This window comes from Marasmius oreades, chromosome 2 (genome assembly GCF_018924745.1).
Source record: "Marasmius oreades isolate 03SP1 chromosome 2, whole genome shotgun sequence".
Taxonomy (NCBI): Eukaryota; Fungi; Basidiomycota; class Agaricomycetes; order Agaricales; family Marasmiaceae; genus Marasmius; species Marasmius oreades.
Window position 1 is genome coordinate 2342923 of NC_057324.1, and position 22011 is coordinate 2364933.

General features: G+C 47.5%; 10 protein-coding genes across 11 annotated transcripts; 4 read left to right on the forward strand and 6 right to left on the reverse strand.

Annotated features, from left to right (window-relative positions):
• The first annotated feature begins 3 nt into the window (after positions 1-3).
• Positions 4-5553, forward strand: E1B28_004446 (uncharacterized protein). The gene is made up of 18 exons (XM_043148926.1): positions 4-375; positions 425-451; positions 501-585; positions 634-772; positions 822-1500; positions 1551-1669; positions 1718-1812; positions 1863-3114; positions 3168-3339; positions 3387-3429; positions 3484-3662; positions 3720-4126; positions 4186-4434; positions 4505-4583; positions 4635-4699; positions 4771-4977; positions 5026-5251; positions 5302-5553. The coding sequence occupies exons 1-18, from the start codon at positions 51-53 to the stop codon at positions 5523-5525; spliced, it is 4572 nt and encodes a 1523-aa protein (XP_043013528.1). The 5' UTR covers positions 4-50; the 3' UTR covers positions 5526-5553.
• Positions 5535-6168, reverse strand: E1B28_004447 (uncharacterized protein). The gene is made up of 5 exons (XM_043148927.1): positions 6120-6168; positions 6002-6069; positions 5910-5946; positions 5735-5850; positions 5535-5684 (listed from the first exon to the last, which is right to left on the reverse strand). Exons 2-5 carry the CDS (start codon positions 6061-6063, stop codon positions 5654-5656), a joined length of 246 nt encoding a protein of 81 aa, XP_043013529.1. The 5' UTR covers positions 6064-6069; positions 6120-6168; the 3' UTR covers positions 5535-5653.
• A 78-nt stretch (positions 6169-6246) lies between these two features.
• On the forward strand, positions 6247-9084 carry E1B28_004448 (uncharacterized protein). Its single transcript, XM_043148928.1, has 19 exons — positions 6247-6448; positions 6504-6550; positions 6607-6796; positions 6844-6904; positions 6964-6975; positions 7033-7103; positions 7167-7196; positions 7262-7343; positions 7404-7589; positions 7649-7712; positions 7799-7974; positions 8029-8149; positions 8200-8231; positions 8300-8311; positions 8366-8418; positions 8470-8519; positions 8578-8627; positions 8704-8773; positions 8828-9084. The coding sequence occupies exons 1-19, from the start codon at positions 6333-6335 to the stop codon at positions 8917-8919; spliced, it is 1515 nt and encodes a 504-aa protein (XP_043013530.1). The 5' UTR covers positions 6247-6332; the 3' UTR covers positions 8920-9084.
• Positions 9085-9221: 137 nt separating this feature from the next.
• On the reverse strand, positions 9222-11056 carry E1B28_004449 (uncharacterized protein). The gene is made up of 6 exons (XM_043148929.1): positions 10612-11056; positions 10453-10530; positions 10127-10386; positions 9924-10070; positions 9543-9874; positions 9222-9487 (listed from the first exon to the last, which is right to left on the reverse strand). The coding sequence occupies exons 3-6, from the start codon at positions 10214-10216 to the stop codon at positions 9433-9435; spliced, it is 624 nt and encodes a 207-aa protein (XP_043013531.1). The 5' UTR covers positions 10217-10386; positions 10453-10530; positions 10612-11056; the 3' UTR covers positions 9222-9432.
• A 392-nt stretch (positions 11057-11448) lies between these two features.
• PCA2 (putative proteasome subunit alpha type-2) lies at positions 11449-12424 on the reverse strand (the record flags this gene model as incomplete). The annotated part of the gene is made up of 5 exons (XM_043148930.1): positions 11449-11671; positions 11726-11884; positions 11941-12196; positions 12252-12349; positions 12396-12424. 5 exons carry the CDS (start codon positions 12422-12424, stop codon positions 11449-11451), a joined length of 765 nt encoding a protein of 254 aa, XP_043013532.1.
• Positions 12425-12531: 107 nt separating this feature from the next.
• SSU72 (RNA polymerase II subunit A C-terminal domain phosphatase) lies at positions 12532-13889 on the reverse strand. The gene is made up of 5 exons (XM_043148931.1): positions 13299-13889; positions 13105-13248; positions 12915-13054; positions 12742-12860; positions 12532-12688 (listed from the first exon to the last, which is right to left on the reverse strand). The coding sequence occupies exons 1-5, from the start codon at positions 13640-13642 to the stop codon at positions 12587-12589; spliced, it is 849 nt and encodes a 282-aa protein (XP_043013533.1). The 5' UTR covers positions 13643-13889; the 3' UTR covers positions 12532-12586.
• Positions 13890-13998: 109 nt separating this feature from the next.
• E1B28_004452 (uncharacterized protein) lies at positions 13999-15923 on the forward strand. Its single transcript, XM_043148932.1, has 2 exons — positions 13999-15530; positions 15590-15923. Exons 1-2 carry the CDS (start codon positions 14036-14038, stop codon positions 15682-15684), a joined length of 1590 nt encoding a protein of 529 aa, XP_043013534.1. The 5' UTR covers positions 13999-14035; the 3' UTR covers positions 15685-15923.
• Positions 15924-16865: 942 nt separating this feature from the next.
• TVP38 (Tlg2-vesicle protein) lies at positions 16866-18189 on the reverse strand (the record flags this gene model as incomplete). Its single annotated transcript, XM_043148933.1, has 9 exons — positions 16866-17010; positions 17065-17128; positions 17179-17314; positions 17365-17434; positions 17494-17504; positions 17556-17764; positions 17817-17927; positions 17986-18025; positions 18082-18189. 9 exons carry the CDS (start codon positions 18187-18189, stop codon positions 16866-16868), a joined length of 894 nt encoding a protein of 297 aa, XP_043013535.1.
• A 35-nt stretch (positions 18190-18224) lies between these two features.
• On the forward strand, positions 18225-19807 carry E1B28_004454 (uncharacterized protein; the record flags this gene model as incomplete). Of its 2 annotated transcripts, XM_043148934.1 has the most annotated exons (7): positions 18225-18330; positions 18383-18403; positions 18457-18615; positions 18668-18789; positions 18850-18945; positions 19005-19406; positions 19459-19807. In XM_043148934.1, exons 1-7 carry the CDS (start codon positions 18307-18309, stop codon positions 19805-19807), a joined length of 1173 nt encoding a protein of 390 aa, XP_043013536.1. In that variant the 5' UTR covers positions 18225-18306. The 2 variants fall into 2 exon arrangements, with proteins under 2 accessions (XP_043013536.1, XP_043013537.1); XM_043148935.1 differs by having other exon boundaries at positions 18383-18615.
• On the reverse strand, positions 19802-21883 carry E1B28_004455 (uncharacterized protein). Its single transcript, XM_043148936.1, has 13 exons — positions 21674-21883; positions 21484-21614; positions 21367-21414; positions 21130-21308; positions 21054-21078; positions 20906-20991; positions 20831-20844; positions 20699-20775; positions 20383-20636; positions 20284-20326; positions 20180-20233; positions 20010-20120; positions 19802-19948 (listed from the first exon to the last, which is right to left on the reverse strand). Exons 1-13 carry the CDS (start codon positions 21771-21773, stop codon positions 19886-19888), a joined length of 1185 nt encoding a protein of 394 aa, XP_043013538.1. The 5' UTR covers positions 21774-21883; the 3' UTR covers positions 19802-19885.
• Positions 21884-22011: the final 128 nt, after the last annotated feature.

Sequence of the window (22011 nt, forward strand, 5' to 3'; positions counted from 1 at the left end):
TCTCTGTAACTCCACAACTAAACACGTGCACTAGTCATTCCGCACACAGAATGTTAAATATTTGGAAACAGAGGTGGAGAACAGATACTTCTGACCAGCATGGTGGGGAAGATCAATCTCTGCGCGGTGGAACCGGGGCCAGTGTATTCAGCCCTGAGAGCATTGCAACTGTTCCTCCCGTAGGAGGATCTTCCACAGATACGACCGGAACTCCCTTACCTGCACATTTGATGAAAAGGAAGTCTGGACCAGAGGGGGTCTCGTTTGGATGTGCACTCAAGAAGGCCAGATGGCATGGCGAGCATTCAAAGTCGAGCTATGAAGAACCTGTCTTTTTAGAACCCGATATCATAAAGAGGGTTACAGAGGAAAATAGCAAGTTTCTCTCATTGTTAGCATCACTCCTTTTCTCACCATTTTGCAGCAATTCTTTCCTTTCGTTCTCTTAAAGGTTTCAGCCAAGTTACCGTCTGTTTTCTTGCGGCTTAGAGTGTTCTTAGATGCCATCGTCGCCGTTCAGCGATATATGGTTCTCACCCAACAACAAAGGATGTCGGGACCACCGATATCGTTAATCGTAGCTGAGTGAGTTTCCCAACTTTAGCTGTCCGTCCTGCCTCATTATTCTCGTAGTGACCAAGAGGCGTCAGAACACATAGCTCTTGGGTTAAAAGAGGAATTTCCAAACCTGAACTTCTCTCTTCGTGCCGCCCTCGATGATAACAGATATCAATTACTGACGAACCCCCACCATATTCTCATTTCGTCGGAAGTAAGAGACTTATCCATTTCCAGTCCCTTTTGCTTATTCCTGTGGCCAGGCCTTGCTCACTGCACTCGAGATGAGGGCATTGTCTCTTGAACAAGTGTACTCTATGGCGCTCATCTGTCAAACCAACTCGGGAGCGAATCTTCGATTGACCGTTACCAAGTTTCTACGGGAGTATTACCGGTCTCTGCCTTTCGAAACACGACCTCATGTTCTCGCGATACTAATTTCCGCAGCTGATGTTTGCTCCAGACGAGATTTCAGCATTCTAAAGTTAGAATGGGAACTACAATCCGTGGTTTATGGGTTATCTGATTCATACCGGGAGGAATGCTTATGTTTTCCCACTCCCGCTGAAACCACCGCCCTTTACGACCCCTCTGCATTTCAACATAATACTCCTTTGTTGGCTCGCATACGCTCTTTGGACCCTACCGGGAATGATGCTCGACGGATAATGGTAACTTCCGGCTATGCCTTGGCCGAGGTGGGCCCGTGGGCTGCCAATTGGGTTTGGAAGCATGCCTTTTTGGATAATAGCAAATGTCAGCCAGCCTCTCCTTCCAACAAGGAGTGGGAGCTCCGGAATATTGTCACGGACGAGCCCGTCAAGTCTGCGGATGCTTCCCTGAATTCCATTCACTTCAACCTGAGTTTGAAGGCAGTAAAACTGTTTCAGATACTCAAAGCCTGTGGATCGCGCGGGGAGGAATTCCGTGGGATTGTTTTTGGTGAGCGGCTGCCATATCTCTATCCTATGAGCTAATTGGCGTTTGGCCAGTTCGTCGACGAATTGTTGCGCTGGCATTGACAGCACTGATTCAGTCGCTCGATCGGAATCTGGGTCTCTTACGACCGGTCACCATGGTCCATGGCCATTCTTTGACGGCTGCCGCTGGGGTACATTCTTTTACCATTTCTGTCATCACTACTCACACATGAGTTTAGTTAGTTGAGCAGCTAGACCGTGGTACGTACAACTTGGCAATTGCCACAAGATCTTTTGAAGATTTGGAACTGCCTCAAGCCACTGTGATCATCTAGTGCGTGTATCCGTGCAATCATTACCTAGGACTGACCAAATCCCTTCCAGTTACGACTTATTTGATAGTCAAATTTCCCGAGCACTGGCACATGCGCGGCTCCGTGAGAAAGGTCAAATAGTATACATGGTAGAAACAGGGAACGCCAAACATCGTAGAATATTGTCTCGAATTTCGCGCCCCGCTCCCTATGTCCGAAGGTGGGCTGCGATCCTTCGGCACGCACCTGAAAGTTCTGTTCCTCCCGACACCAAAGATCCCGTTGACACCTATATTTCAGACAGCGAGGATGAGGATGAGGATGAGCGGACGATCCGGGACCCTGTCACTAATGGCGCCTTAACGATCAGGAATGCCTCCGTAGCTTTGTATCGCTTCTCGTCGACATTTTTTCGTCATACCGCCAGATACGTGCCTCTTTTTGAGTTCGACGAAGTCGCCGAACATGAAAACAATGGGAAATGCCGCATGTCTCGCTGCAGGGTGGTCCTTCCAGGTTTCTCAGTGGTGAACGCTTGGTCCTCGCCATATAACTCCAAAGCTATTGGGAGGCGTGAGGCCAGTTATTTCGCATGCCTCGCCCTTTTCAACGCCGGACTATTGGACTACCGTTTCTTTCCATCCTCTGGAAAACACCTCCGGGACATTCGCGTCATGTCCGATACCCTTGCACCACTGGGCGAGGTCTTTCCAGGAACCAGAACATACCCTAAGAAGGCACCAGAATTTTGGAAAAACTGTTCTCATCCCCGTATCGACCGCCTCTTCCCACTCATCATAAACCTACCCAAAAGCACTTCCTATCCATATCACAGTCCAATGCTGCTTTGCTGTCCTCAGCCTTTACCTGAATTTCCGGAGTTCAGAGCTTTTTTCAACGGGATAGCGACGTCGGTACAACTTATCAAAGCTGAGCCACTCAGAATCGATCACCAACAGCTAGAAATCCTGTTGTCTTATTCTATACGAATATGGAGATATGTACGAAATAAACCATACTCGTGTTCCGCCGACAGCGTTCCATATTTTTTTGCTCCTGTCGTTTGGGATTCGATTGTGTTCAAATCATCTAACAAATGCTACAGTCTTCCCGACGTCTCTAAGGCTATACCCTGGGACCTAGCTTCAGTCGCTGCTCGCAATTATGCGATACCATTAAAGTTCGGAGCGTCCGACGTTGTCATGGCCGATGTCTCCGATGCAATCCTTATGGATCGCTGGACTGAGTTTACAAGACGTTACCAAGTCGTACAAGTACGGCCTGATCTGAATCCACTGAGCCGACCTCCAAATTCTGTACCGGTGCGTAACATGCCATAGTGCAAGGTATACCTTGTTCATGTTCTTCCTTACAGGGGAACACGGAATATGAAAGCTTCCTAGAGTTTTTCAAAGCTCATCGCCGTGGATTTAACGGACTGAAAGATAACACTCAAGCTCTGGTTGAGGTTACTTCCTTCCCCGGATTCTTAGACCGCCTGAATCCAACGACCCGCGAGCCCCAAGTCGACCGGTCTAGTCTTCGACGTGTGTATCTGAAAACTTCACCATGATAAACGCTGACTCTTTTGCAGTTTTTATTCCAGAAGTATGTGCTAAGTGTACCATACCTGCAAGGTGGACTTTTTTGTGCGTTGGCGATTCACTCAGATCTCACGAGCCTTCTGATAGCACTATGCGTTCGGTCTTTCTCCTTCCTTGCATTCTGCAAAGAATGGAGGAGTACTTGCTCGTAAAGGAACTTAACGCAAGGCTATTCAATCACGCACTATCCGACACTCTCCTTCATATGGCGCTGGCGGCGCCATCCGCAGAGATCGAATACGACTACGAACGTTTGGAAATTCTGGGTAGTTATCGGCATTCTCCGGTCTCTTCATCCGTATTGGAGCTTACATTCTGGTTAGGCGACTCTTTCATCAAATATTTGAGCTCGATTTACGTCTTTGCAACACAACCGAATCAGGACGGAGGCCACATGCATCAAGCCAGGCAAGACATCATTAGTAACAGATCGTTGTTTGAGTCTGCTCTCTCCGTAGGACTCCCCGCTTATATCCATTCCCGGTTATTTACACTAAAAAATTGGCCGCCTTCGAATTTCACTGTTGAGACTGTATCTGATGCCAATAAAACTCCGCAGAGTAGTCTGGTTGCAATCACCGCGACAGTGAACAAGGTATCTAAAGTTACAGTTCCCTCCATACCCAGCCAGTCGACAGATCACGGAGAGGCGGGTTCACACAAGAAAAAGAAGAGAGGGAAGAACAAACAACGCGCGGCCGACCGGGACGTGCATTGGTTGGGTGATAAGGTCATTGCCTCTTTACTCGTTCAATGACCAACATTGAAGTTCTCAGACATACGCGTTAGGCTATTGCAGACGTTGTTGAGGCTATAATAGGAGCGGCTTACATTTCCGGCGGTCCCGAAGTCGCTTTGAGGACTGCAAAAGCTTTGACGTTACCTATACATGGAATTGAACAGTGGTCCGATTTTGGGAGGATAGCAGATCAAAATCCCCTCCCTGTTCAACCAACGTCAACATGGATACCAATTCATGAACTCGAAGCTATCGTGGGTCACCAATTTAGACGGCCTCATCTACTTGCCCAGGCTTTGGTTCGTAATTTTCTCAAGGTCGCTGTGGACCACATAAACGACCCATCTTGTTCGCTGATCGTTACTATAGACCCACGTCACCAAAGCAAACCGCGAAGTAGACCCTTACAACAGACTCGAGTTCATCGGAGATGCCATCTTGGAGTTCAGTGAGTCCCCCCTTGGCTTGCAATGTGGCAATTGACACCGATGTTATTCAGTGGTGGTTCGACACATTTTTGATCGAAACCCACAATTGACCCCCGGGGCTCTGACGATATTAAAGGTGATTTGATTTAACCTGTTACTTGGCGTGTCATTTTAGGACTTAGGCACCATATTACCGAACTTTACTAGAGTGCAATGGTCAGCAACTCTACTCTGGCGGCTATCGGTGTGCGCTCTGGACTTTATCGCTACTTGAGATTTGAGGGGACCCCGCTCATGAGTGGAATTAAGACGTACGTGATTGCCTTGCAAGAGAAAGAGAGTGGAGAGCGGCTGCGTGCCGCAAAGGATGGGATATCTTCTGGCCAGTATTGGTGTGATATTGAGCCACCAAAGGTACTTTTCTTCCCGCATTAACCTCAGGTAATTAATCAAGGCTCTCAGCCACTAGCAGATATTGTGGAATCCATTATTGGGGCACTGTACATCTCCGACAATTTCTCTCCTGTCGGCACAAATAATTTTTTCAACAAAGTGCTCAGGCCCTTTTATGATGAGCACATCACTCTTCAAACACTCTATCATCATCCAACTAAGGTGATTCTTGAATTAATTCAGGGCAAAGGATGTCAGCAGTTCAAGATTTTGAGGGAAGGAGCTGAATGTTTAGGTAGGCTCAATAGACTTAACTGAATTATCTTGTCTCTAATTGCTCGACAGTTTTGGTGCATGGTGTGGTACTGGCAAGCGCACGGGACATTAATGCGGCCACGGCCGCAAGATTAGCGTCCGTGTTCGCATTGAACGCGATAGAGGGGGACCCCGATTTCCTCCTAAGAACTTGTGATTGCTGGTCAGTAGTAAAAGCAAAGCTGGAACCTGCCCAAGAAAGGCATCTTACAGATGTCCTCGCCGGTTTCGAGGAGGGCGACGTTGTGTTTTAGAGTTTGTAGTCGAGGCCATACAATCCATCGTTTCTCGTCTATTCTCTATCAAATAGAAAAATTATTGAACAATACACGTATATCTAGAATTCCATCCGATGCTCTAGAGCCATAATAAAAGGTGGCGATTACTCGGATGTACTGGCCAAAGTTTTGTTACTGTAAGAGGGTCAGAGAAGGGTCTGTGGTGAGAGTTGTCGATAACGTACAGCTGATATCTAGCGGCTAAGAAGGGAACAGCAAATCCTAAGCCGAGGAAAGCGACTATGCTTGCTCCAAAGATCTTGCGAGAAGAGGGAGTGTGGGGCCAGCTAAAGGGAAGGTGCTTGAAACGAATGATTGTTCAGGAGTTGCTCGAATCCGAGAGAAACCAGTTATACATACGTGGTATCCGCCGTGGGCAGCCGAGCAAGATGGAGCGCTAGGGAAAAGCCAGATCAATTGTTCTGTCGTGCTGGACATAGCCTAAGCCTTACCTGGTTCGGAAGGAACGGGAGAGGGGGCTTCGAATGACTGAGCGAGAGAGAGTGGTGAGCATGATGAACTAGGAAAGTTTTGGGTAAGATTGCTCGTGAACGAGTTGGAAAGAAATACCTTGGTCGTGAAGGTCGAAGGCGAAGATGAGAATTTGGCGGGTGGACTCGGATGCGGACAAATCCGACTGTTCGGGCTGTGACAGTATCGCGTGTCGTGTGACAAATACCCTGATTGATTAGCGCGAGAGTTCTGCCCTCATGACGAGTGTCCACAATTAATAATGCCAACGACAATTCCAAGCTCGTTTCCTTCCACCATTCTCCACCAACAATGACTCAAGGTGCTTCTGTCAAAGTTCCTGCACTAAGCAAGGAAATCTCTGTTCCAACCGGTCTTTTCATCAATAACGAATTCGTTGCATCTGTGGATTCGAAGGATACAATCCCGTTCGTACGATAAGCAAAGCGATAGGTCTTTCATTGACGATCCCTGCAATATCAGGTGCTACAACCCATCGACCGAGGAGCTCATTTGCGAAGTCGTTGCAGGTTCGTCGATCTATTCTTGTTGATATATATCACACCTTCTCATAGTTATCGTAAAGCATCTCCTAAGGATATCGACAAAGCCGTTCAAGCCGCTAGGGAGGCCTTTAACACAACATGGGGAAAGAATGTAAATGGTTTTGAGCGCGCCAAACTGATCCATAAACTTGCCGATCTCATAGAACGAGATGCACAAGAGCTCGCAGAACTCGAAACACTTAATAATGGAAAGCCTGTGAGGATCGCGAAGTAAGATATTGCACATTGAGAAAAGGTGCCCTCTGATTCCGTTGCAGAGATTTTGATATTGGAGATACTATACAATGTCTTCGTTACTACGCTGGATGGGCCGACAAGGTGACGATTGACTCTGGGAAGCTTTCATTACAGTTCTCATGTGCTCACTTACCATCCAGATAACTGGCCAGGTATGGTGTTTCCTGTTCTCAGAGGGTCGTGCGGATCATCTGATCATTTCAACATAGACTATCGAAATTGATAATCAGATCAAGTTCGCCTTTACGCGCCATGAACCTATTGGCGTTTGTGGACAAATGTTCGTTCTTCATACTCTGGTAGTGTTCGATCGGATCGGGCTCACTGGGGTAAAAAAAATTAGCATTCCTTGGAACTACCCCATTAATATGTGGTATGTTGTTTGTGAAGAACCGAACTTCATTCAGTTCAAGACTCACGTACAACCACCATCTGCAGGGCGTGGAAAGTCGCACCAGCACTAGCTGTCGGTTGCACTATTGTTATGAAGCCATCAGAAAATACACCTCTTACCGCCCTTGTGAGTAGCCTACCTTCCTGTCGGTATTTCTCATGTCCCGTTGAGGCGCGATGAACGTAGAAATTGAGCGAGCTCATCAAAGAAGCCGGTTTTCCGCGTGGTGTCGTAAACACGGTTCCATCACTGGGGTCGGTCGGAGGTGCCGCTATAGCCTCCCATCTCGATGTGGACAAGATCGCGTTCACCGGCTCTACCATTACTGGTAGAAAAATCATGGAGGCTGCCGCCAAATCAAATCTCAAAAAGGTGTGGGTCCATGGACACCCTGATCGTTTTGGCCTAATCGCGATGTTACATCGTCGTAGGTATCTTTAGAGCTTGGCGGGAAGTCGCCGCAGCTAATATTTGAATCTGCGGATTTGGATCAAGGTGTCCGGCAGTTCTTTTTTTGCACCATTCCTATCAACATTATTATGTTCATTGCTTAAAATGAGCGCTAAATTTATTGTGAACAGCTGCCAACTGGGTGGCACTAGGGATCTGCTACAATACGGGTCAAGATTGTACAGCTGGATCTCGAGTGTACGTGCAAGAATCAATATATGGCCAGTTCCTACAAGTCCTGGTTAACAAGGTCAAATCTACGATCATCGGCGACGGTTTCGATGAAAAATCTACTGGTGGTCCTGTCGTAAGCTTGCATGGTTTTGACGGGTTTGAACTCTCGTGAATTTGAGGCGCGCAGGTTTCCAAAGTTCAGTACGACCGCGTCTGGGGATATATCGAATCTGGAAAATCCGAGGGTGCTAAAGTCGTCCTTGGCGGAGAAAAGAGGAGCACGAAGGGCTTCTATGTTGACCCCACTAGTTCGTTCCATTCTGTTTCTTCTTCTAGTACAACCCTGACCGTCCTCCAGTCTTTGCGGACGTTCGTCCCGATATGAAAATCGTAAGTCATTCTCGACTGATTCCAAATCCCGATATCGCTTGTTTAGGACCGATACTGTATTATTCCAGGTTAAGGAGGAGGCAAGTGGGAATTCAACAGAACATGAGTTTGTTGATGGCGAACAAATGTTTCAGATTTTCGGTCCCGTTCTTTGTGTGGCACCCTTTAAGACAGAAGAAGAGGGATGGTGAGTCGGCAGAATATTTCCGACCATCGGCTGCTGTTGAACTATTTTCAGTGCTTTGGCGAATGCTACCACATACGGTTTGGGCGCAGGACTTCATTCCAGTAAGATATCAGTATTGATCCCCCTTTGTGTGACAAACATCTCGTTTTTGTGTACTAGCTGATGCAAGCCAGTGCATGAGGGTCTCCTCGAAACTAGAAGCTGGAACGGTAAGCCCTTGTATCCCGACATCATCTCGGAGGAAAAGAGGAACTCATCACCGTGGTTTCTTCCTTTGACCATTAGGTATGGGTAAACCAGTACAATATCCTGGCGAACAATGTTCCATTTGGTGGGAAGAAACAGTCGGGTATCGGTGAGCACGGTGTTTGTGGCAAGTGGAGTGGACACTTAGTCACCCATTATTCAGGTCGTGAACTTGGCAGCTACGCACTGGAGGAATACACGTCCGTTAAAGCCGTGCACTGGAACATTGGCGAGAAGTTGGAATGGCCACTGTAATTCGAAATCAGAAAGTAACCGTGTAACCGTGTAAGTAACTGCGTATACGCACAATTTGCGTTGATGTCGGGGGTAACTAGAGCGTTTGTACGATAGCTTGCGTTTGTTGACGATGAAATGTATGCAAGAACGCTCGCAATGATGGGTAACAATCAACAAGCAGCGCTCGAATGCGCCCATAAGTAGCAAGTGAGTGGAGGCCTACGTCGACCGTCGACGTAATGGATGCAAGTGGGTCACTCTTTGTTTGACGTGGGAACACCAGAACTGCCATGTTGTCTAAAGTACGCAGTAACCGCGCAGTCGTCTGTAAGATTGTATACGATGATCATATTATAAAGTGATTACGAGGATATGTGGCACCAGGCCGTACATCGTCCAATATGAGGTACAGTTGCGAGCCATAATTAGGAGTGCCGTCTGGAACGAAAACGAGAATGGATATGGTCCGGTGCGCGGCGAACTAAACCGTACGGACGTGAGTGTCAAAGCATGCCAGCCAGCAGTAAGATGTCATCCTTGTACTCCTCGACCGCAGATGCACGGCCCATTGCATACGCAATAAGTCCTGTCAAAGAGAATCAATCGGACGTGGAGTACGGATGCAGGCGGTCTTTGCTCACCGTTGATTGTGGCCGTACATAGCGGGTTGATACGTCTGGCCGGGTATCGTTCCAGGCGGCTGTGGTTGGGAATAACCGGGATATGATGTTTGAGCATGGAAAGGCGACGGATATGAAGACGAGTTGTAGGTTTGCGGCCAAGCCTGTGTTTGGGATGGAGTCCCAGAGTAAGAGTAGTTCGCGGGCATATCGACCCCATAGGACATAGATGGGCTATTCCATGTTGGGTTCAATGACCGTGGTATCGAAGGGAGGCCACTATGTGTCGTAGGGTAGAGGGAAGCATGTGATTGCTGGTGCTGCTGAGAGTGTAAACCGTAATATGCTTGGCCCTACATCGCCTATGAGCGGGAGCCCTTGTTAGAACAACGTAAAACTCACTGTTGTGGAATGTGGCGGCGAATTCGGTGGGGGCCCGTTTGGGCTAGATGGGGGGGTTTCATCTCCGACTGCAACGTATTCACAATGGAGACCTTTCCTCGTACATCTTTCGCATGGATTATGGGGGGGGTCTTCGTTGGTGACACACTTGAAAGGATTCTGTGAGCGGCATAAAACCGAAAGAGAAGTACGCTTATTTTTACCTTGATTTTCCGCTTCCTACAATTTCGACAGGCCATCGGAGCTCTTCTACGCCTAATGGCTAAAGCGGAGGAATCTAAAGAGGGGGACATGGTAAGAATGAACAACTGCAGAGCGAGCGTTGGCGCTTTATATGAGAGGAGAGCACGAATAGGCAGATTTTAAAACAACCTCTTCATATCGAGATCCAATGGCACGTGCGGGACAGCCTTCAATCTGAACGGGGCTGGCGCTTTGAGTTGTTTCAGGGCAAGCAGGAGTACTTAATTAAACAAATCCGTTCGTCAGCTTGATCTCAAACCGATGCGACATTTGATAATATAGTCACCTAGAGGTCCGACGATAACTAAAAGAGTGCACACGAGAACACGATGAAGTCACCGGCGCCTAATAGATCGTTGCATAACTATGTGTAGTTCGAAGTTTTGCGTGGGTTGGTATCAATCTGTAGAATGCATTTGTTGAGGAAAAGAAGATGAGAACTTACATAAATATAAAATGCCAGGAGTTGAGGCCACGATCCTGTTCGTAACTTATGCTGTGAAGGGTGATTGATGGATTACAGCGTAAAAGGTCCAGCGAGACCATTGCTTTGAATCTTGGAAAGGGGTGGCCTTGGTCTTGACCATCATGAATCAATCGACTTGAATTGAGCATTGATTCAAAACATCAATGATGCAACAAACTAGAGTTAAAACGGCCTAGCAAAAGCTGTAAAATTCTACTGCGCTGCAGCTGGCCACCGTGACCATTCGCCGTTTGCAGTCTGAGGTTGAAGATTCCGCCTTTGACTCGGGGAGATAGCGATCAAGCAGAGGAAACAAGCATGGAGCGCAAGAAACCCCTTCCCGGTGACTAGTTAGGTTTCCTTAAACCAACAGCCGGAGGGGCGAGAAGAAACCGCATTATGTTACTGTGGGAAAAGGTCGACGGTTCCCAGCGCCCAACTTGAACGAGTCAGTGCTCAAGTCCATCTGAGTCCGGCTGCTAGGTGCCTTGAAACCGATAGTGATCTTCAACGTACCTGCAAGCCCAGGGTTTTTGAGAGCGTTCAGGACGGATAAGGAGCCCGGAAACACTTACGGAGTATTCAGTTCGGTTGTACATACCGAATTCAGTGTGAAAGACGTACTACATTCTCTCACTCGGAGATCTGTCGTCAACCAAGCACATGAACCAGTGAACCAGTGCGGTTTTCAAAGGCCTCGGAGTAAACAACATGGCTTGCAGGAGGATAAACGATTGGGCCGGCCTTTACGTAGGTCGAGTAATATTCAACTTTTACATTTCCAGAAGTACACGGTCGCTGGCCTACTACAGCCACCTACAGTGCCAGATAATCCTTTATCTCTTCCTCCGTCAACTTCCTAAAGGTAGCTTTGGGTCTCCCTGTTGCCGCTGACGTCGGTTCCTCTCGCTCTGCGGTGCTCGGGACACTGATGATGCCGATTTCAATTGTCTTCTCGGTCATTTGGCCCTCAAAACCCTCCTTGAGCGTCAATAACGCCGTATGTATAGCATCCTCCAAGCTAATATCGTCGTTGTACCTGCTCGGGGATTAGTTATCGCGGTCCTTGTTCCACGGAAGTGAATTGCCCCACCTCTTCTCCAAAAATGTTTTCGCGTTGACCATATTCTTTCCAATAGCACTAGCCTTCCAAGCCCAGAAGGACCCAGAAGGGTCGACTTGGAATAATTGCTGCCCCCGGGTGCCATCCCATCCAGCAACCAAAAGCGAAACACCGTAGGGACGCACTCCTCTATTCGGTTACAAGTCAGTCAGTCACAAACATCATTATTTCGGACGTCGAATTACCCGGATTGTGTAGCTTGTTGCATCACGTTTGCGATTTCCTGTGTAAGAATGCGTGTTGGAGGGTATTCGCCATACATCTTCCAGTAAGCTTGAGCACTTTTCCGTGCCCGTGTAATTAAGACGCGAAAGTCGGGTCCCATTCCAGAGTAGACTATCCCTATGTTAGGGCAGACTACAGCAACTTTCTCGAGCATTAGATCGTCAATCAATATGGATGAGGTTTTCTTCTCGGTTGCAATGACGATTCCATTTGATGCTGGGTAGTAGATCAGTCAGTATCGAGCTGCTTTTTGAACCAGTTGACGGCACACCTTTGATCCCAAGACTCGTCGTCCCCTGCGATACAGCTGCAAGAGCATGTTCAATTTGAACAAGCTTACCGCTCGGTGAGAAGACTGTAAGAGAGTAACTACACCGTAATAAGATGCAATTCTGCCAGTGGAAATAAAACCAACCTGTATGCACCACCTCCTGTGTTCGCCATTTTCTATAAGAGTCGCCCGTAAGGATGTGTTTGAGTTGAGCCTGTGAAGGCAGACGCAGTGACGCGACGCGCGTCGATGTTTGAGTTTGTTTTCTATCGGCACACACTTGGATTTACCATAATAATTATGTCAAGTACAATCTAAAATACATCCAGAAACGGTCAATAAAACCCTACTACGTGTAAGAGGCTATGGGGGTGTTTTTGCTGTTGCGTTTCCAAGATACTTCCGATTTCCTCGTCAAGATCCTGAGCTGCGTCGATCTACTTACGACGAGTTACAGAACAATTAAGCACAATAAAGAACAAGGACTCACCGCGGTGGCAAGGTCGAGGATTGCTTTCCCAGCAATCAATGCCTCTTCATGATTATCTTTTATTTCGACATTGATTATGTGAACCGGTCTATTGAACTCGCCACCTCGTCCCAACAGATCTGTATCAAGACCGAATGAGTGGTGTCGGCTGAGACCCAAGGATTCAAGCTTACCATCGCAAACTATGTCAAAACACCTTTCTTCGCATGTTATGACGACATCGACAGCAGTTTTGCTTTCCTGCCAACGTTCAGGGGCCGTTTTTATATGCCTATTTCGATCAAGCATTTGAAGCAGACCATTTGCAGTATACCTATCCAAGATTGAAGGAGAGAACGCATCAAGTTGAAGACTACTACTCACAATCGGTGATCTTTCGAGCTCAACTCTTCATAAATGGTAGTGTAAGGCGTCCCGAATGCATAGATATTCGGTTTATCTATCGAGGGTCCTGGCAGCCTGACTGCTGTTCCAGTTCCCGAGGACACCACCCGTAATCCTGCTTTACTTCACAGCATGATGAGGGAGAACACGGTGGAGGAGATAAGAAAGCGTACGCCAAGACGTTATGGCCTTCCATGGATCTGTTCTGGGCAGAATGAGGCAGAAGTAGAGAGTTTAAGAGATTGATTACCTGATTACTCGCGCAGACCACACAGAAAAGAGGTCTAAGTTTGTATGTTCGCGGTTCGCCATCCATTACTGTTGTCGTCGGTGATTTATCTAAGCCGGCTGTCACCTGTAATGATTGAGAAGAGATTTCCGCTGAGCTTAGGTCCGTCGGCGGCGTTTGTTCGGGTGGTGGTGCAAGTGACGGTGTAGATGAAGCTTCATTCTGAAGACGTTGCAAACGGGGGTCAACACGACTGAGACGAGGATCGCGGGCTTTTCTTGGGTCCATAAGAACAATGTGGTTCCTTTAATACGTGGAGGAAAAGATCAGATCACATTGAACGAGAGCCGTATGGAAGGAACCGTCAGCAGTATCTCGAACATTTTTGGTCATCGTCACAACCCAGAGCTCCTTGAGAACAGGTTGGTCGTGATTCCACTCTGAATCATCACTAGAAGAGAGCAGGAAGGCTGGTAAGCACACCTTTACTTTCCACTACTGACGCGTGCGCGTGATGGTGTTTGGAGGAGAGCAGAGCGCTAAAGTAAATTCCGGTGAGAAGAAAAGTCGGGTTCCGGCAACTAAATTATGTAATCTTCGGCTTATTCGTCACATGTAGGTAGGCGAGTAAGGTAAATGGGACTTTTTAAGACTGACTATTCTTCCAGATAATTCAACTGAATGGAATCTATCGGAGACCTTCCCACAGACGAGGAGTTCGCTCGTATCAAGGAAGCAATATGCGAAGAAGAGTCTGCAATCGCGGGGATAGACGTTCAAATCGACGGCCTAATGCGAGAGATATGTCGGCTTCGGTTCAAGCAAACAAAACATCGGGAAAGGATTGGTTTGTATCAGGGCTCAATTTCGTTGGCTCGACGTCTACCTCAGGAGATTCTTGCCTCAATATTCCAGTTCTGTGCAAGGGATGGATGGACGCGGTTTCCATTGACGGCTTCTCATGTGTGCAGACAATGGCGGGCAGCCTCTATGATACCTTTGGTGTGGTCCCATCTTTACATCGAAGCGAACAACGTCGATCCCTATCGCCGAGCCTCGTTTTGGCTGCAAAGATCGGACAGCGCACCTTTATACATCACCCTCGACTTGCGTAACGAGACCTCTACAGCTGAAATGCTCTCACCCGTGGTCAACCTCTTATTAGAGGATTCTAGACGGTGGAGGAGCCTGAGGATTATATCACATTGGATCGACCATGCCAATGTCATCCTAGGTCGTTGTAACACCAGTTCCTTCCCGCAACTTCGAGAACTAGACCTCGCTATACTCGACGATTTTGTGACTTTTCAAGATGGGAATCAAATTTTCGACGGGGTTGAGCTGGCTGATTTGTCAGACTGTTTTCAAAATGCATCCCAGCTTCGAGCCGTCACTATCAGCAGGAATGTTTTATCATCAGCTACCCCACTACCCTCTTCCATCGCTGATCTGACCTTACACTTTCCCTCTTCCACCATATCCGCAGTGCTATCTAACGCCGTTCTTTTGAACATCCTCGAGCAGCTGCCCCTTCTCCACCATCTGGCAATTTCGATCTCAAGTGACCCCCAGCGAGTGTTCAGAGACGACGTTGACGAGCAGAGGTCTATTATTATTCCTTCTCTCCATACTTTAACCATCACCAGCAACCCTGATATTTTTGGCTTCCTCCCTTACATCAGGACACCATCTTTAGTCAATTTACACCTGAGGTCTTCAACTGAACCCTTAGGGTATGTAGTCGAGTCCTTTGGGAGAACCGTCCTGCAATTCATCGAGTCGGCCTGTCCACCAATAGAACATCTAGAGCTCCGCGACATTGATCTTTCGGAGAATCACTTCCTAGCTTGTTTCTCTCATCTTCCGACGTTGCAGACACTTCGACTTCACGAGAGCGACATCTCTGATGAAGTTCTTAATGCATTCTGTGGTCCGGAGGCGCTCTGTGCACACTTGAAGATCTTAGATTTGCGGTGGTGTGGGCAAATCACAGGTTCAACTTTGGTTCGTCTGGCGCGTAGCCGTTTGATGGGTGGCTCGTCAGATCAGCATCACCTTGACCCCATCACCACCATCACATTGATAAACTGCGCGTTCGTTGGAGAGCAACATATAATGGACCTATCACGTATCGCGACTTGTCGAATTGTAATGAATGACGTTGACGATTGCTGCCGTGAGTAACGGGGTACTAGAAACGTTTCAAGTTTCAACTGACTTCGGAATCGATACTAGGTACGACTGGATGTTGCAATAATGAACGATATCGCCGAAGGCTGTATTTGCGAAACATTGGAGCTGTTGAAAGTGAACGAAAGATAATTCTGTGATATTTGTGACTGGCTGTAAAGACTGAACGTTGAACGTTGAACATTTGTATGCATCTATACTGACAGGAATAATAATTAACATGGAACTGTTGGACTCAAAACTATGACAGGCAGCCACGCAAACCAGCAGTCTGCCTCAAACAAGGTCCATCTTTCCTTCTTCCTCTTGGACTACTGAATAGTTCACAATGTAGGGTAACACAAATTGAACCAGCTCTGGAAGCTGCAGTCGTGGAGGGTGTGAAAGGAAAAAGAAAATTGCGTGGACCGGCCCTTTTATACCATTCATTTCACATCAAGCCACGTGGTGTCCAGTCATCGTAACCCCACCTGGACAGACCCCGTCGGACACTATCCGGATGACGGATTCGGAAAGTATTGTAAATAGTTTGGAAGAATTACACAAGTCCGTTGTTGACTAAGAGCAGCTCAAGCATGCAAACCGTACTTGAATGTCGAATCACGAACGAGGACGAAATTGACTCAATCTCGCCTTATTCTCAGTCGATGTGCTGACAGATTGAGAGACATGGAAGCACTCGAAAAGCGTGTCCTCAGTCGTTCTTGTTCCTAATAAGCGTTGTACTAACAGGTCGTGTAGAAATCCTTGCTAAAACGGGCCCCATAACACATCTTCTGCCTGAGAGACTGAGGCAGGATGACCCTCTTTGACAAACAAAAGTGTTATCTGGTATCTTAATTGTCAACTCGCTGAAGCAAGTCAGAACCGAAAGGAAATGCAGGAGGAATGCGTCAAACGTCAGCTTGAGCGGTCACGGAATTTTGGTTTTGGAGCAAGCTTAGTCCAGAATTTCAATGCTAGTAGCTCGCGTCCCGACAGAGGGTCTGACGGTAAGAACTGGTTCGGAGGTGCCTCTAGCATCATAGCGGCAAGTATTGGAGCACCGATCTCATCCCAGTGATACCCCCAAACACAGAGAAGATGGCGACATGGAACTCTCGGCTTCGCCGATCCAACAATTCAAAAACGAGGAATAGCGAGCTGGATCACGGCTGCTGGAAATGAGTACGAGGATGGCAGCTCAGGGAAGCCAAGAAAAGGAGGAAGGACATCCGATTATACTCCCTCATTGGTGCTAGTATGAGTATTATTCCTCCATTATTAGATACAGTACCGAAAAGTCCATGCATAACCAGTGGATATAGACGTACTTAAGAGGCTAGACGTCGTCGGTCAAGGACTCGGGTCCTAATAGCGGTGCTGATTCATCATACACTTCAATAGCTTCTGCAGCCAAATCGTCTACATCTTGGGGAAGTTCTGGCAAGTTCTTGATATGACGTTGAACAAGAGTGTATACGAGTCTGGTCGTGGAAGTGAGTTCAGTCGAACTGGGTAAACTTTCAAGTGATGCTTACGCGCTGGCGCAAATTGCAAAGGTGATACCGCCGCCAATGAGGAGACCGTTCAGGACCCTCGTGTCTGTGAAGACCATGTCAAAAAGGTGAACCCAATCGAGATGGATTTCTTACGTTTGTCCATGTGGCCCCTACTATCACCGTCGGATAGTGCTGCGATACGAGAGCCAACGAAGACTTGCAATAGCAACTTAGGGAAGATGAACAGGGTGGCTACAACGAATTGCCATAACGAAACGGATTCTATTGACTGGGGAAGTGTGAGACATTGGAATGGTTGATGTGATAAGGACGACCTACAGCAAACAAGGAATTGGAGTACACCCATGGCGGGAAGGGGCTCACTCGGACGAGAATGATTAAAGAAAGACTTTCGGGTCAACGTCATTAGAAAAGAAGCTGCTCAAAGAAGTACCCAGTAAAGATTACCCTTTTGCTCTCTGGATCAGAATTTTCAGCTTGACGGGAATCAGTAGCACGACAGGACATACCATAACAGACTCGAGTGCTTGCCACTTCTCGTTCTTGGATGACCATGAGCGAAGTCTTGCGGTAAAAAGCGTCCGTAATATCGTAAAGGCAAGCGCAGAACCAAGAACAGATGCGACTGCGGTGATTGCGAAACCCTTCATGCCATATGCAAAGCCACATAAAGTCGTCAGAGTCGAGTGCCCAGTCATCGGAGGAAATGAGATGAGAACTAGGCAAACATGTTTGGCGTATTCGTCGTAGATAGATAAGAGCGTACGCACTAATCGCGCCCCCGAGGACAAGCCAACCGAACCTCGTTTCGGATAACTTCTTGGCTTGATCATACAGGAACTGTGCAATGCGACTCGGCGAAACGACGATAACAAATATTCCTAGCAACCGCAGCCATTAGCCGTTAGCTTCGACATAGGTCGGTGAGGGATCGTGCACCTAAACAGAGGTAGAATAGTGTGACCAGCCATATCAAAAGCTAAACAGAAGATAAAATGAGCGTATAGTGAAACTTATCAGCAAAAATTCCTTGACCTTTCCATATGTGGGCAACCTCTGATATCGGCGAAGAATGGTCACAAAGTAATATTTGAGAGAAAACCAGAGTCCAGTACAATTGGCACTGGGTTCACCTGCGGCCATGGTCACGAACAGAGATATGGTCTGAGAGGAGCTAGTGGTGAGCACATTACAAGTCACCGTCACGTGAACTTCCTATTCACCCGGACGCTACGCTCACTCCGAGTCCTTGGAACCAGGATGGAGAAGTATAGTGCCTACAGAGTGGGTCGTGTCTTGTTAAGAAATTTTCTTCGGTCTTCTAACTATATATTAGGATCCAGGGACAGGCATTCAAGTTCAGTAGTCGTTCAATCCGTGTCTTTCTGGTCGTTAAAGACATCCTTGCAGCCCTTTCTTACACCAGTACCTCCCCCACAAGCTGGAAATAAACTTCTGTTCACGGCCTGGTATCCATTTGGGGTCATGCTAGCTGCTATTAGAACTCTCCTGGTTCTCGTTTCTACCGCGGCGTATATTTTTATTGCTCATGGAGTGCTGTCCATCTTTGTGAGTCTCCTCTCCTTCTCATTTTCCCGTCATCAACTACTGATTCTCGCAGCTAATTGCACCACCAGTTCACCGGTTGTTGTCCAAAATCGTCACGTCCCTCATTTCTCGGCTCATACTTTTCGTAATTGGGTATTTTTGGATCCCAGTGGAGGTTATTTCGCGGAAGCGTAGGTATGTCGTTTCCTGTCATCCACGTCCTGACCCGGCACTAAGCTAACACAACATGACAAGCCGCGGAAATACCTCTCAGGCATGGAGTCCACGCGCTGGCGACGTTATTGTTTCCAATTGGGCCTCTGTTGTGGAGATCTTATGGCTGGCGTTTCGGTAGGTCTTCGTTCACTGGTTGACCTACACCCATATACTGATCTTCTCAAATACTCAAGCTTCAATCCAATATTCGTTCTTCCTGTACCGGAAACTCCTGTTTCACATGCTCCAAATACTCAATTGACTCCAATAGCTCATACACCGGGCAGACGGACAGGCACGGGGTCTGCCAATATAGCCTCCACTACCAGAACGGCATCTGCACAGATACCCATTATCGGGTTTCAAACGGTTTCTTTACTGACTATGGTTAGGCAGACCGGTTTGGTTCCTCCATTTCCGTCTCTCACGGGCCATCAACCGTGTAGTTTAGAAGACATTCGTCGGACAGCACCTCGCCCCCTCGTCGTCTTTCCTGAGTGTACCTCGAGTAACGGCAGAGGTCTTCTTCGATTTGCTGATGTCTTCAAACGCTCTACACCAGTGGCAGAATTTACTGTATTTATTATGTGTGTTCGGTACGATTGATCATCCATTCCCCTTTCGGTCCCTGCTAACTTACACATTTAGATACGACCCACCTACAACATTCTCACCAACTCCGACGCTCTCCGTACCATCACCGTCTTTTAATCCATTGCCACATTTGTTTTCGTTGACTACCTCCATCACTGTTCCCCAAATTTCCATCCGACTGCTGTCGCCAGCTGAATCACCCAGCTCACCGCTGTTTGTTGCAAGCGAGGTGATTGGAGACATGTCGTCAAAGCAGGACCTATTAACAGAGGCATGTGCGGTCTTAATCGCTCAGACAGGTAAACTAAAGAGGATGTCCATGGGTTGGGAGGATAAGGCACGCTTCCTGGACTTTTATCGAGGTAAACGTACATGTGAAGAGTACGCAAGAAAGACAAAATAGATTGTAGAAGTTATTTTAAACGCTGCGCTACAATGAATGTTCTAAATATTGTTCATCGATGCATGAAACGCCCTAAATTTACAACTTCGCCTTGATTTCGGCCACCTTTTGCAGTGCTTGTCGCAGATCCTCTTTTAGCTCCTGAATAGATACAAATGAGCGAGTGCTGATTGCTATATTCTCGGAAAGAACTGGTCCGTACCTCCAAGTCTTCGACGCCCACACTCACTCGAACGAGGAGTGGATTTTCCTGAGGATCCGCTCGAGCCCGATACTCAATAAGAGACTCTACGCCGCCCAAACTCGTAGCCGGCTAGCAACACCATCAGTTACCGGGTAGACTGACATATATCAGAGCATTACTGTACTCACAACGAAATACTTGGTCTGTCCGGGAAGGCGCTTGGCATAAACTATGTCGGAGAGCTGTGTCATCGTTGAGTATATTTCAACATCAGGCTACTCGATTTCCTTACAATGATCGCAAATGTGGCACCGTATCCTCCTTCCATTTGAGTCCTATGATCGATTGTTGTCACAATTTGGTGGAACAAGGAGTGTGTCATCGAACTTACTTGGGATGGAATCCCCTGGCGTCCGGTTGTTGGAGAGACGAATGGTGAACTTGAGAGATGACACCGGCGGGGACGCCGTCATAAGCCTTTCCTGAGGAGGTTTCTTTTACAACGCTCTGGAGCCACTGAACCAAAGCAGTGGCCGTCTCCGATTGACGCGGTACTCGAAGATGAAGGGTACGAAGGGAACGCAATAACAGCCATGCCTCTAAGGATCCCATAACCATGCCCATGTAGGTGCGGTCATGCATCAACTGACCACAGCGTGAATAACTGGATAACTGGCAGGAAATGGGGCCAGGACTCAAGTACTCACTGTTGACCATTCTTCGTCGGTCTTGACAATCAAAACTCCGGCAAGTAGATCGGAATGCCCGCCGAAATACTTTGTAGCTGTCCGTTGTCGTAAGCGTTAACACCGTTCCAAAAATTCTGAGAATAAACATACCAGAGTGAAGGACACTAACATGAATTTCGTAAATAAGCCCAATCAATCAAAAGCAGTCGAGATACTGATACTTACCAGTCAGCGCCGAACTTGAATGGGTACTGCAGAGGTGGTGGTGCAAACGTGGAATCGACTACCAGTTTCCCTCCGACCCTGTGAATCTATACATATTTTTTTGTTGCTGAGAATCCAGATTAATGCCGATGTAGTCAAGACGACGAACCTTGTCTGCATAATATTTGATATCGCTACAATTCACTGCTCAATGCATGAAGGAAAATCCTAAAAGGATCACTAACCGAGATTCGCCGGTAGGGTTTATTGGCGTTTCGAGCCAACATAGGTCTCCCGGCTGATACTCATCGTCTAAATCAATAAGTTCAACCTCTCTGGTCTTTTGGTAGATAGCGAATGATTGATGGGACCCAAAGTATCCGCCTCGAACTGCGATTCGTTTGGGTTTGTAGTGAACCACGGCCTTTTGATGGGACCCGTAACTCAACAGGTGTTCCAAAATTGAGCATCTTTAAACTTACTGCGTAGCAAGCGGAAAGCCCAGATGAATAAGTGAGGGCGTGGCCATCCTAAGAGAAGCGTCAACGCACGTTAAGAGATGGGTGGATCAAGCGCCCAATCAAATGACTCATACTCACATTGATTTTACTGAGGATGTGTTCAGCTCGAGTGGAAACGTCCTGCGTATATCTCGAGTAGATGTGACGACTAGGATTTCTCACATCAGAGTCGACCATCAGTGCATCAGGATCCAGAGGTGCACGGAACGCTGAGATTGAAGGCGGGTTGCGATCAGCACTCGAAACCAACTAACTGTAAGTGACTTACTCGTAGAGACAGATATAGAGGGTGCAACTTCCACACGGTCTTGACCGCCGACATGAGCATCCCCATGAATGAGATCTGTAGGCTTTAGTCTTCTGGACATTATCGTGAGGATTGTGGGGGGATAGGAACTGAGAAGTACTGATTTTTTTGAATAAAAGCTCAACTCCGCAGCCGGCGTCTTTCAACCTATTGGGTCCCGGCGGGTAACGCGGAGCTTACTATTCCCGGCGCAGTAACGTCGGCTTACATCAACTCTTGATATCCGATGCATTGATCCGTTCGACGGCCGCAGCGAAAGGTGTAACCGATCGGCCGCCACGACTTGTGTCTGGCATTAC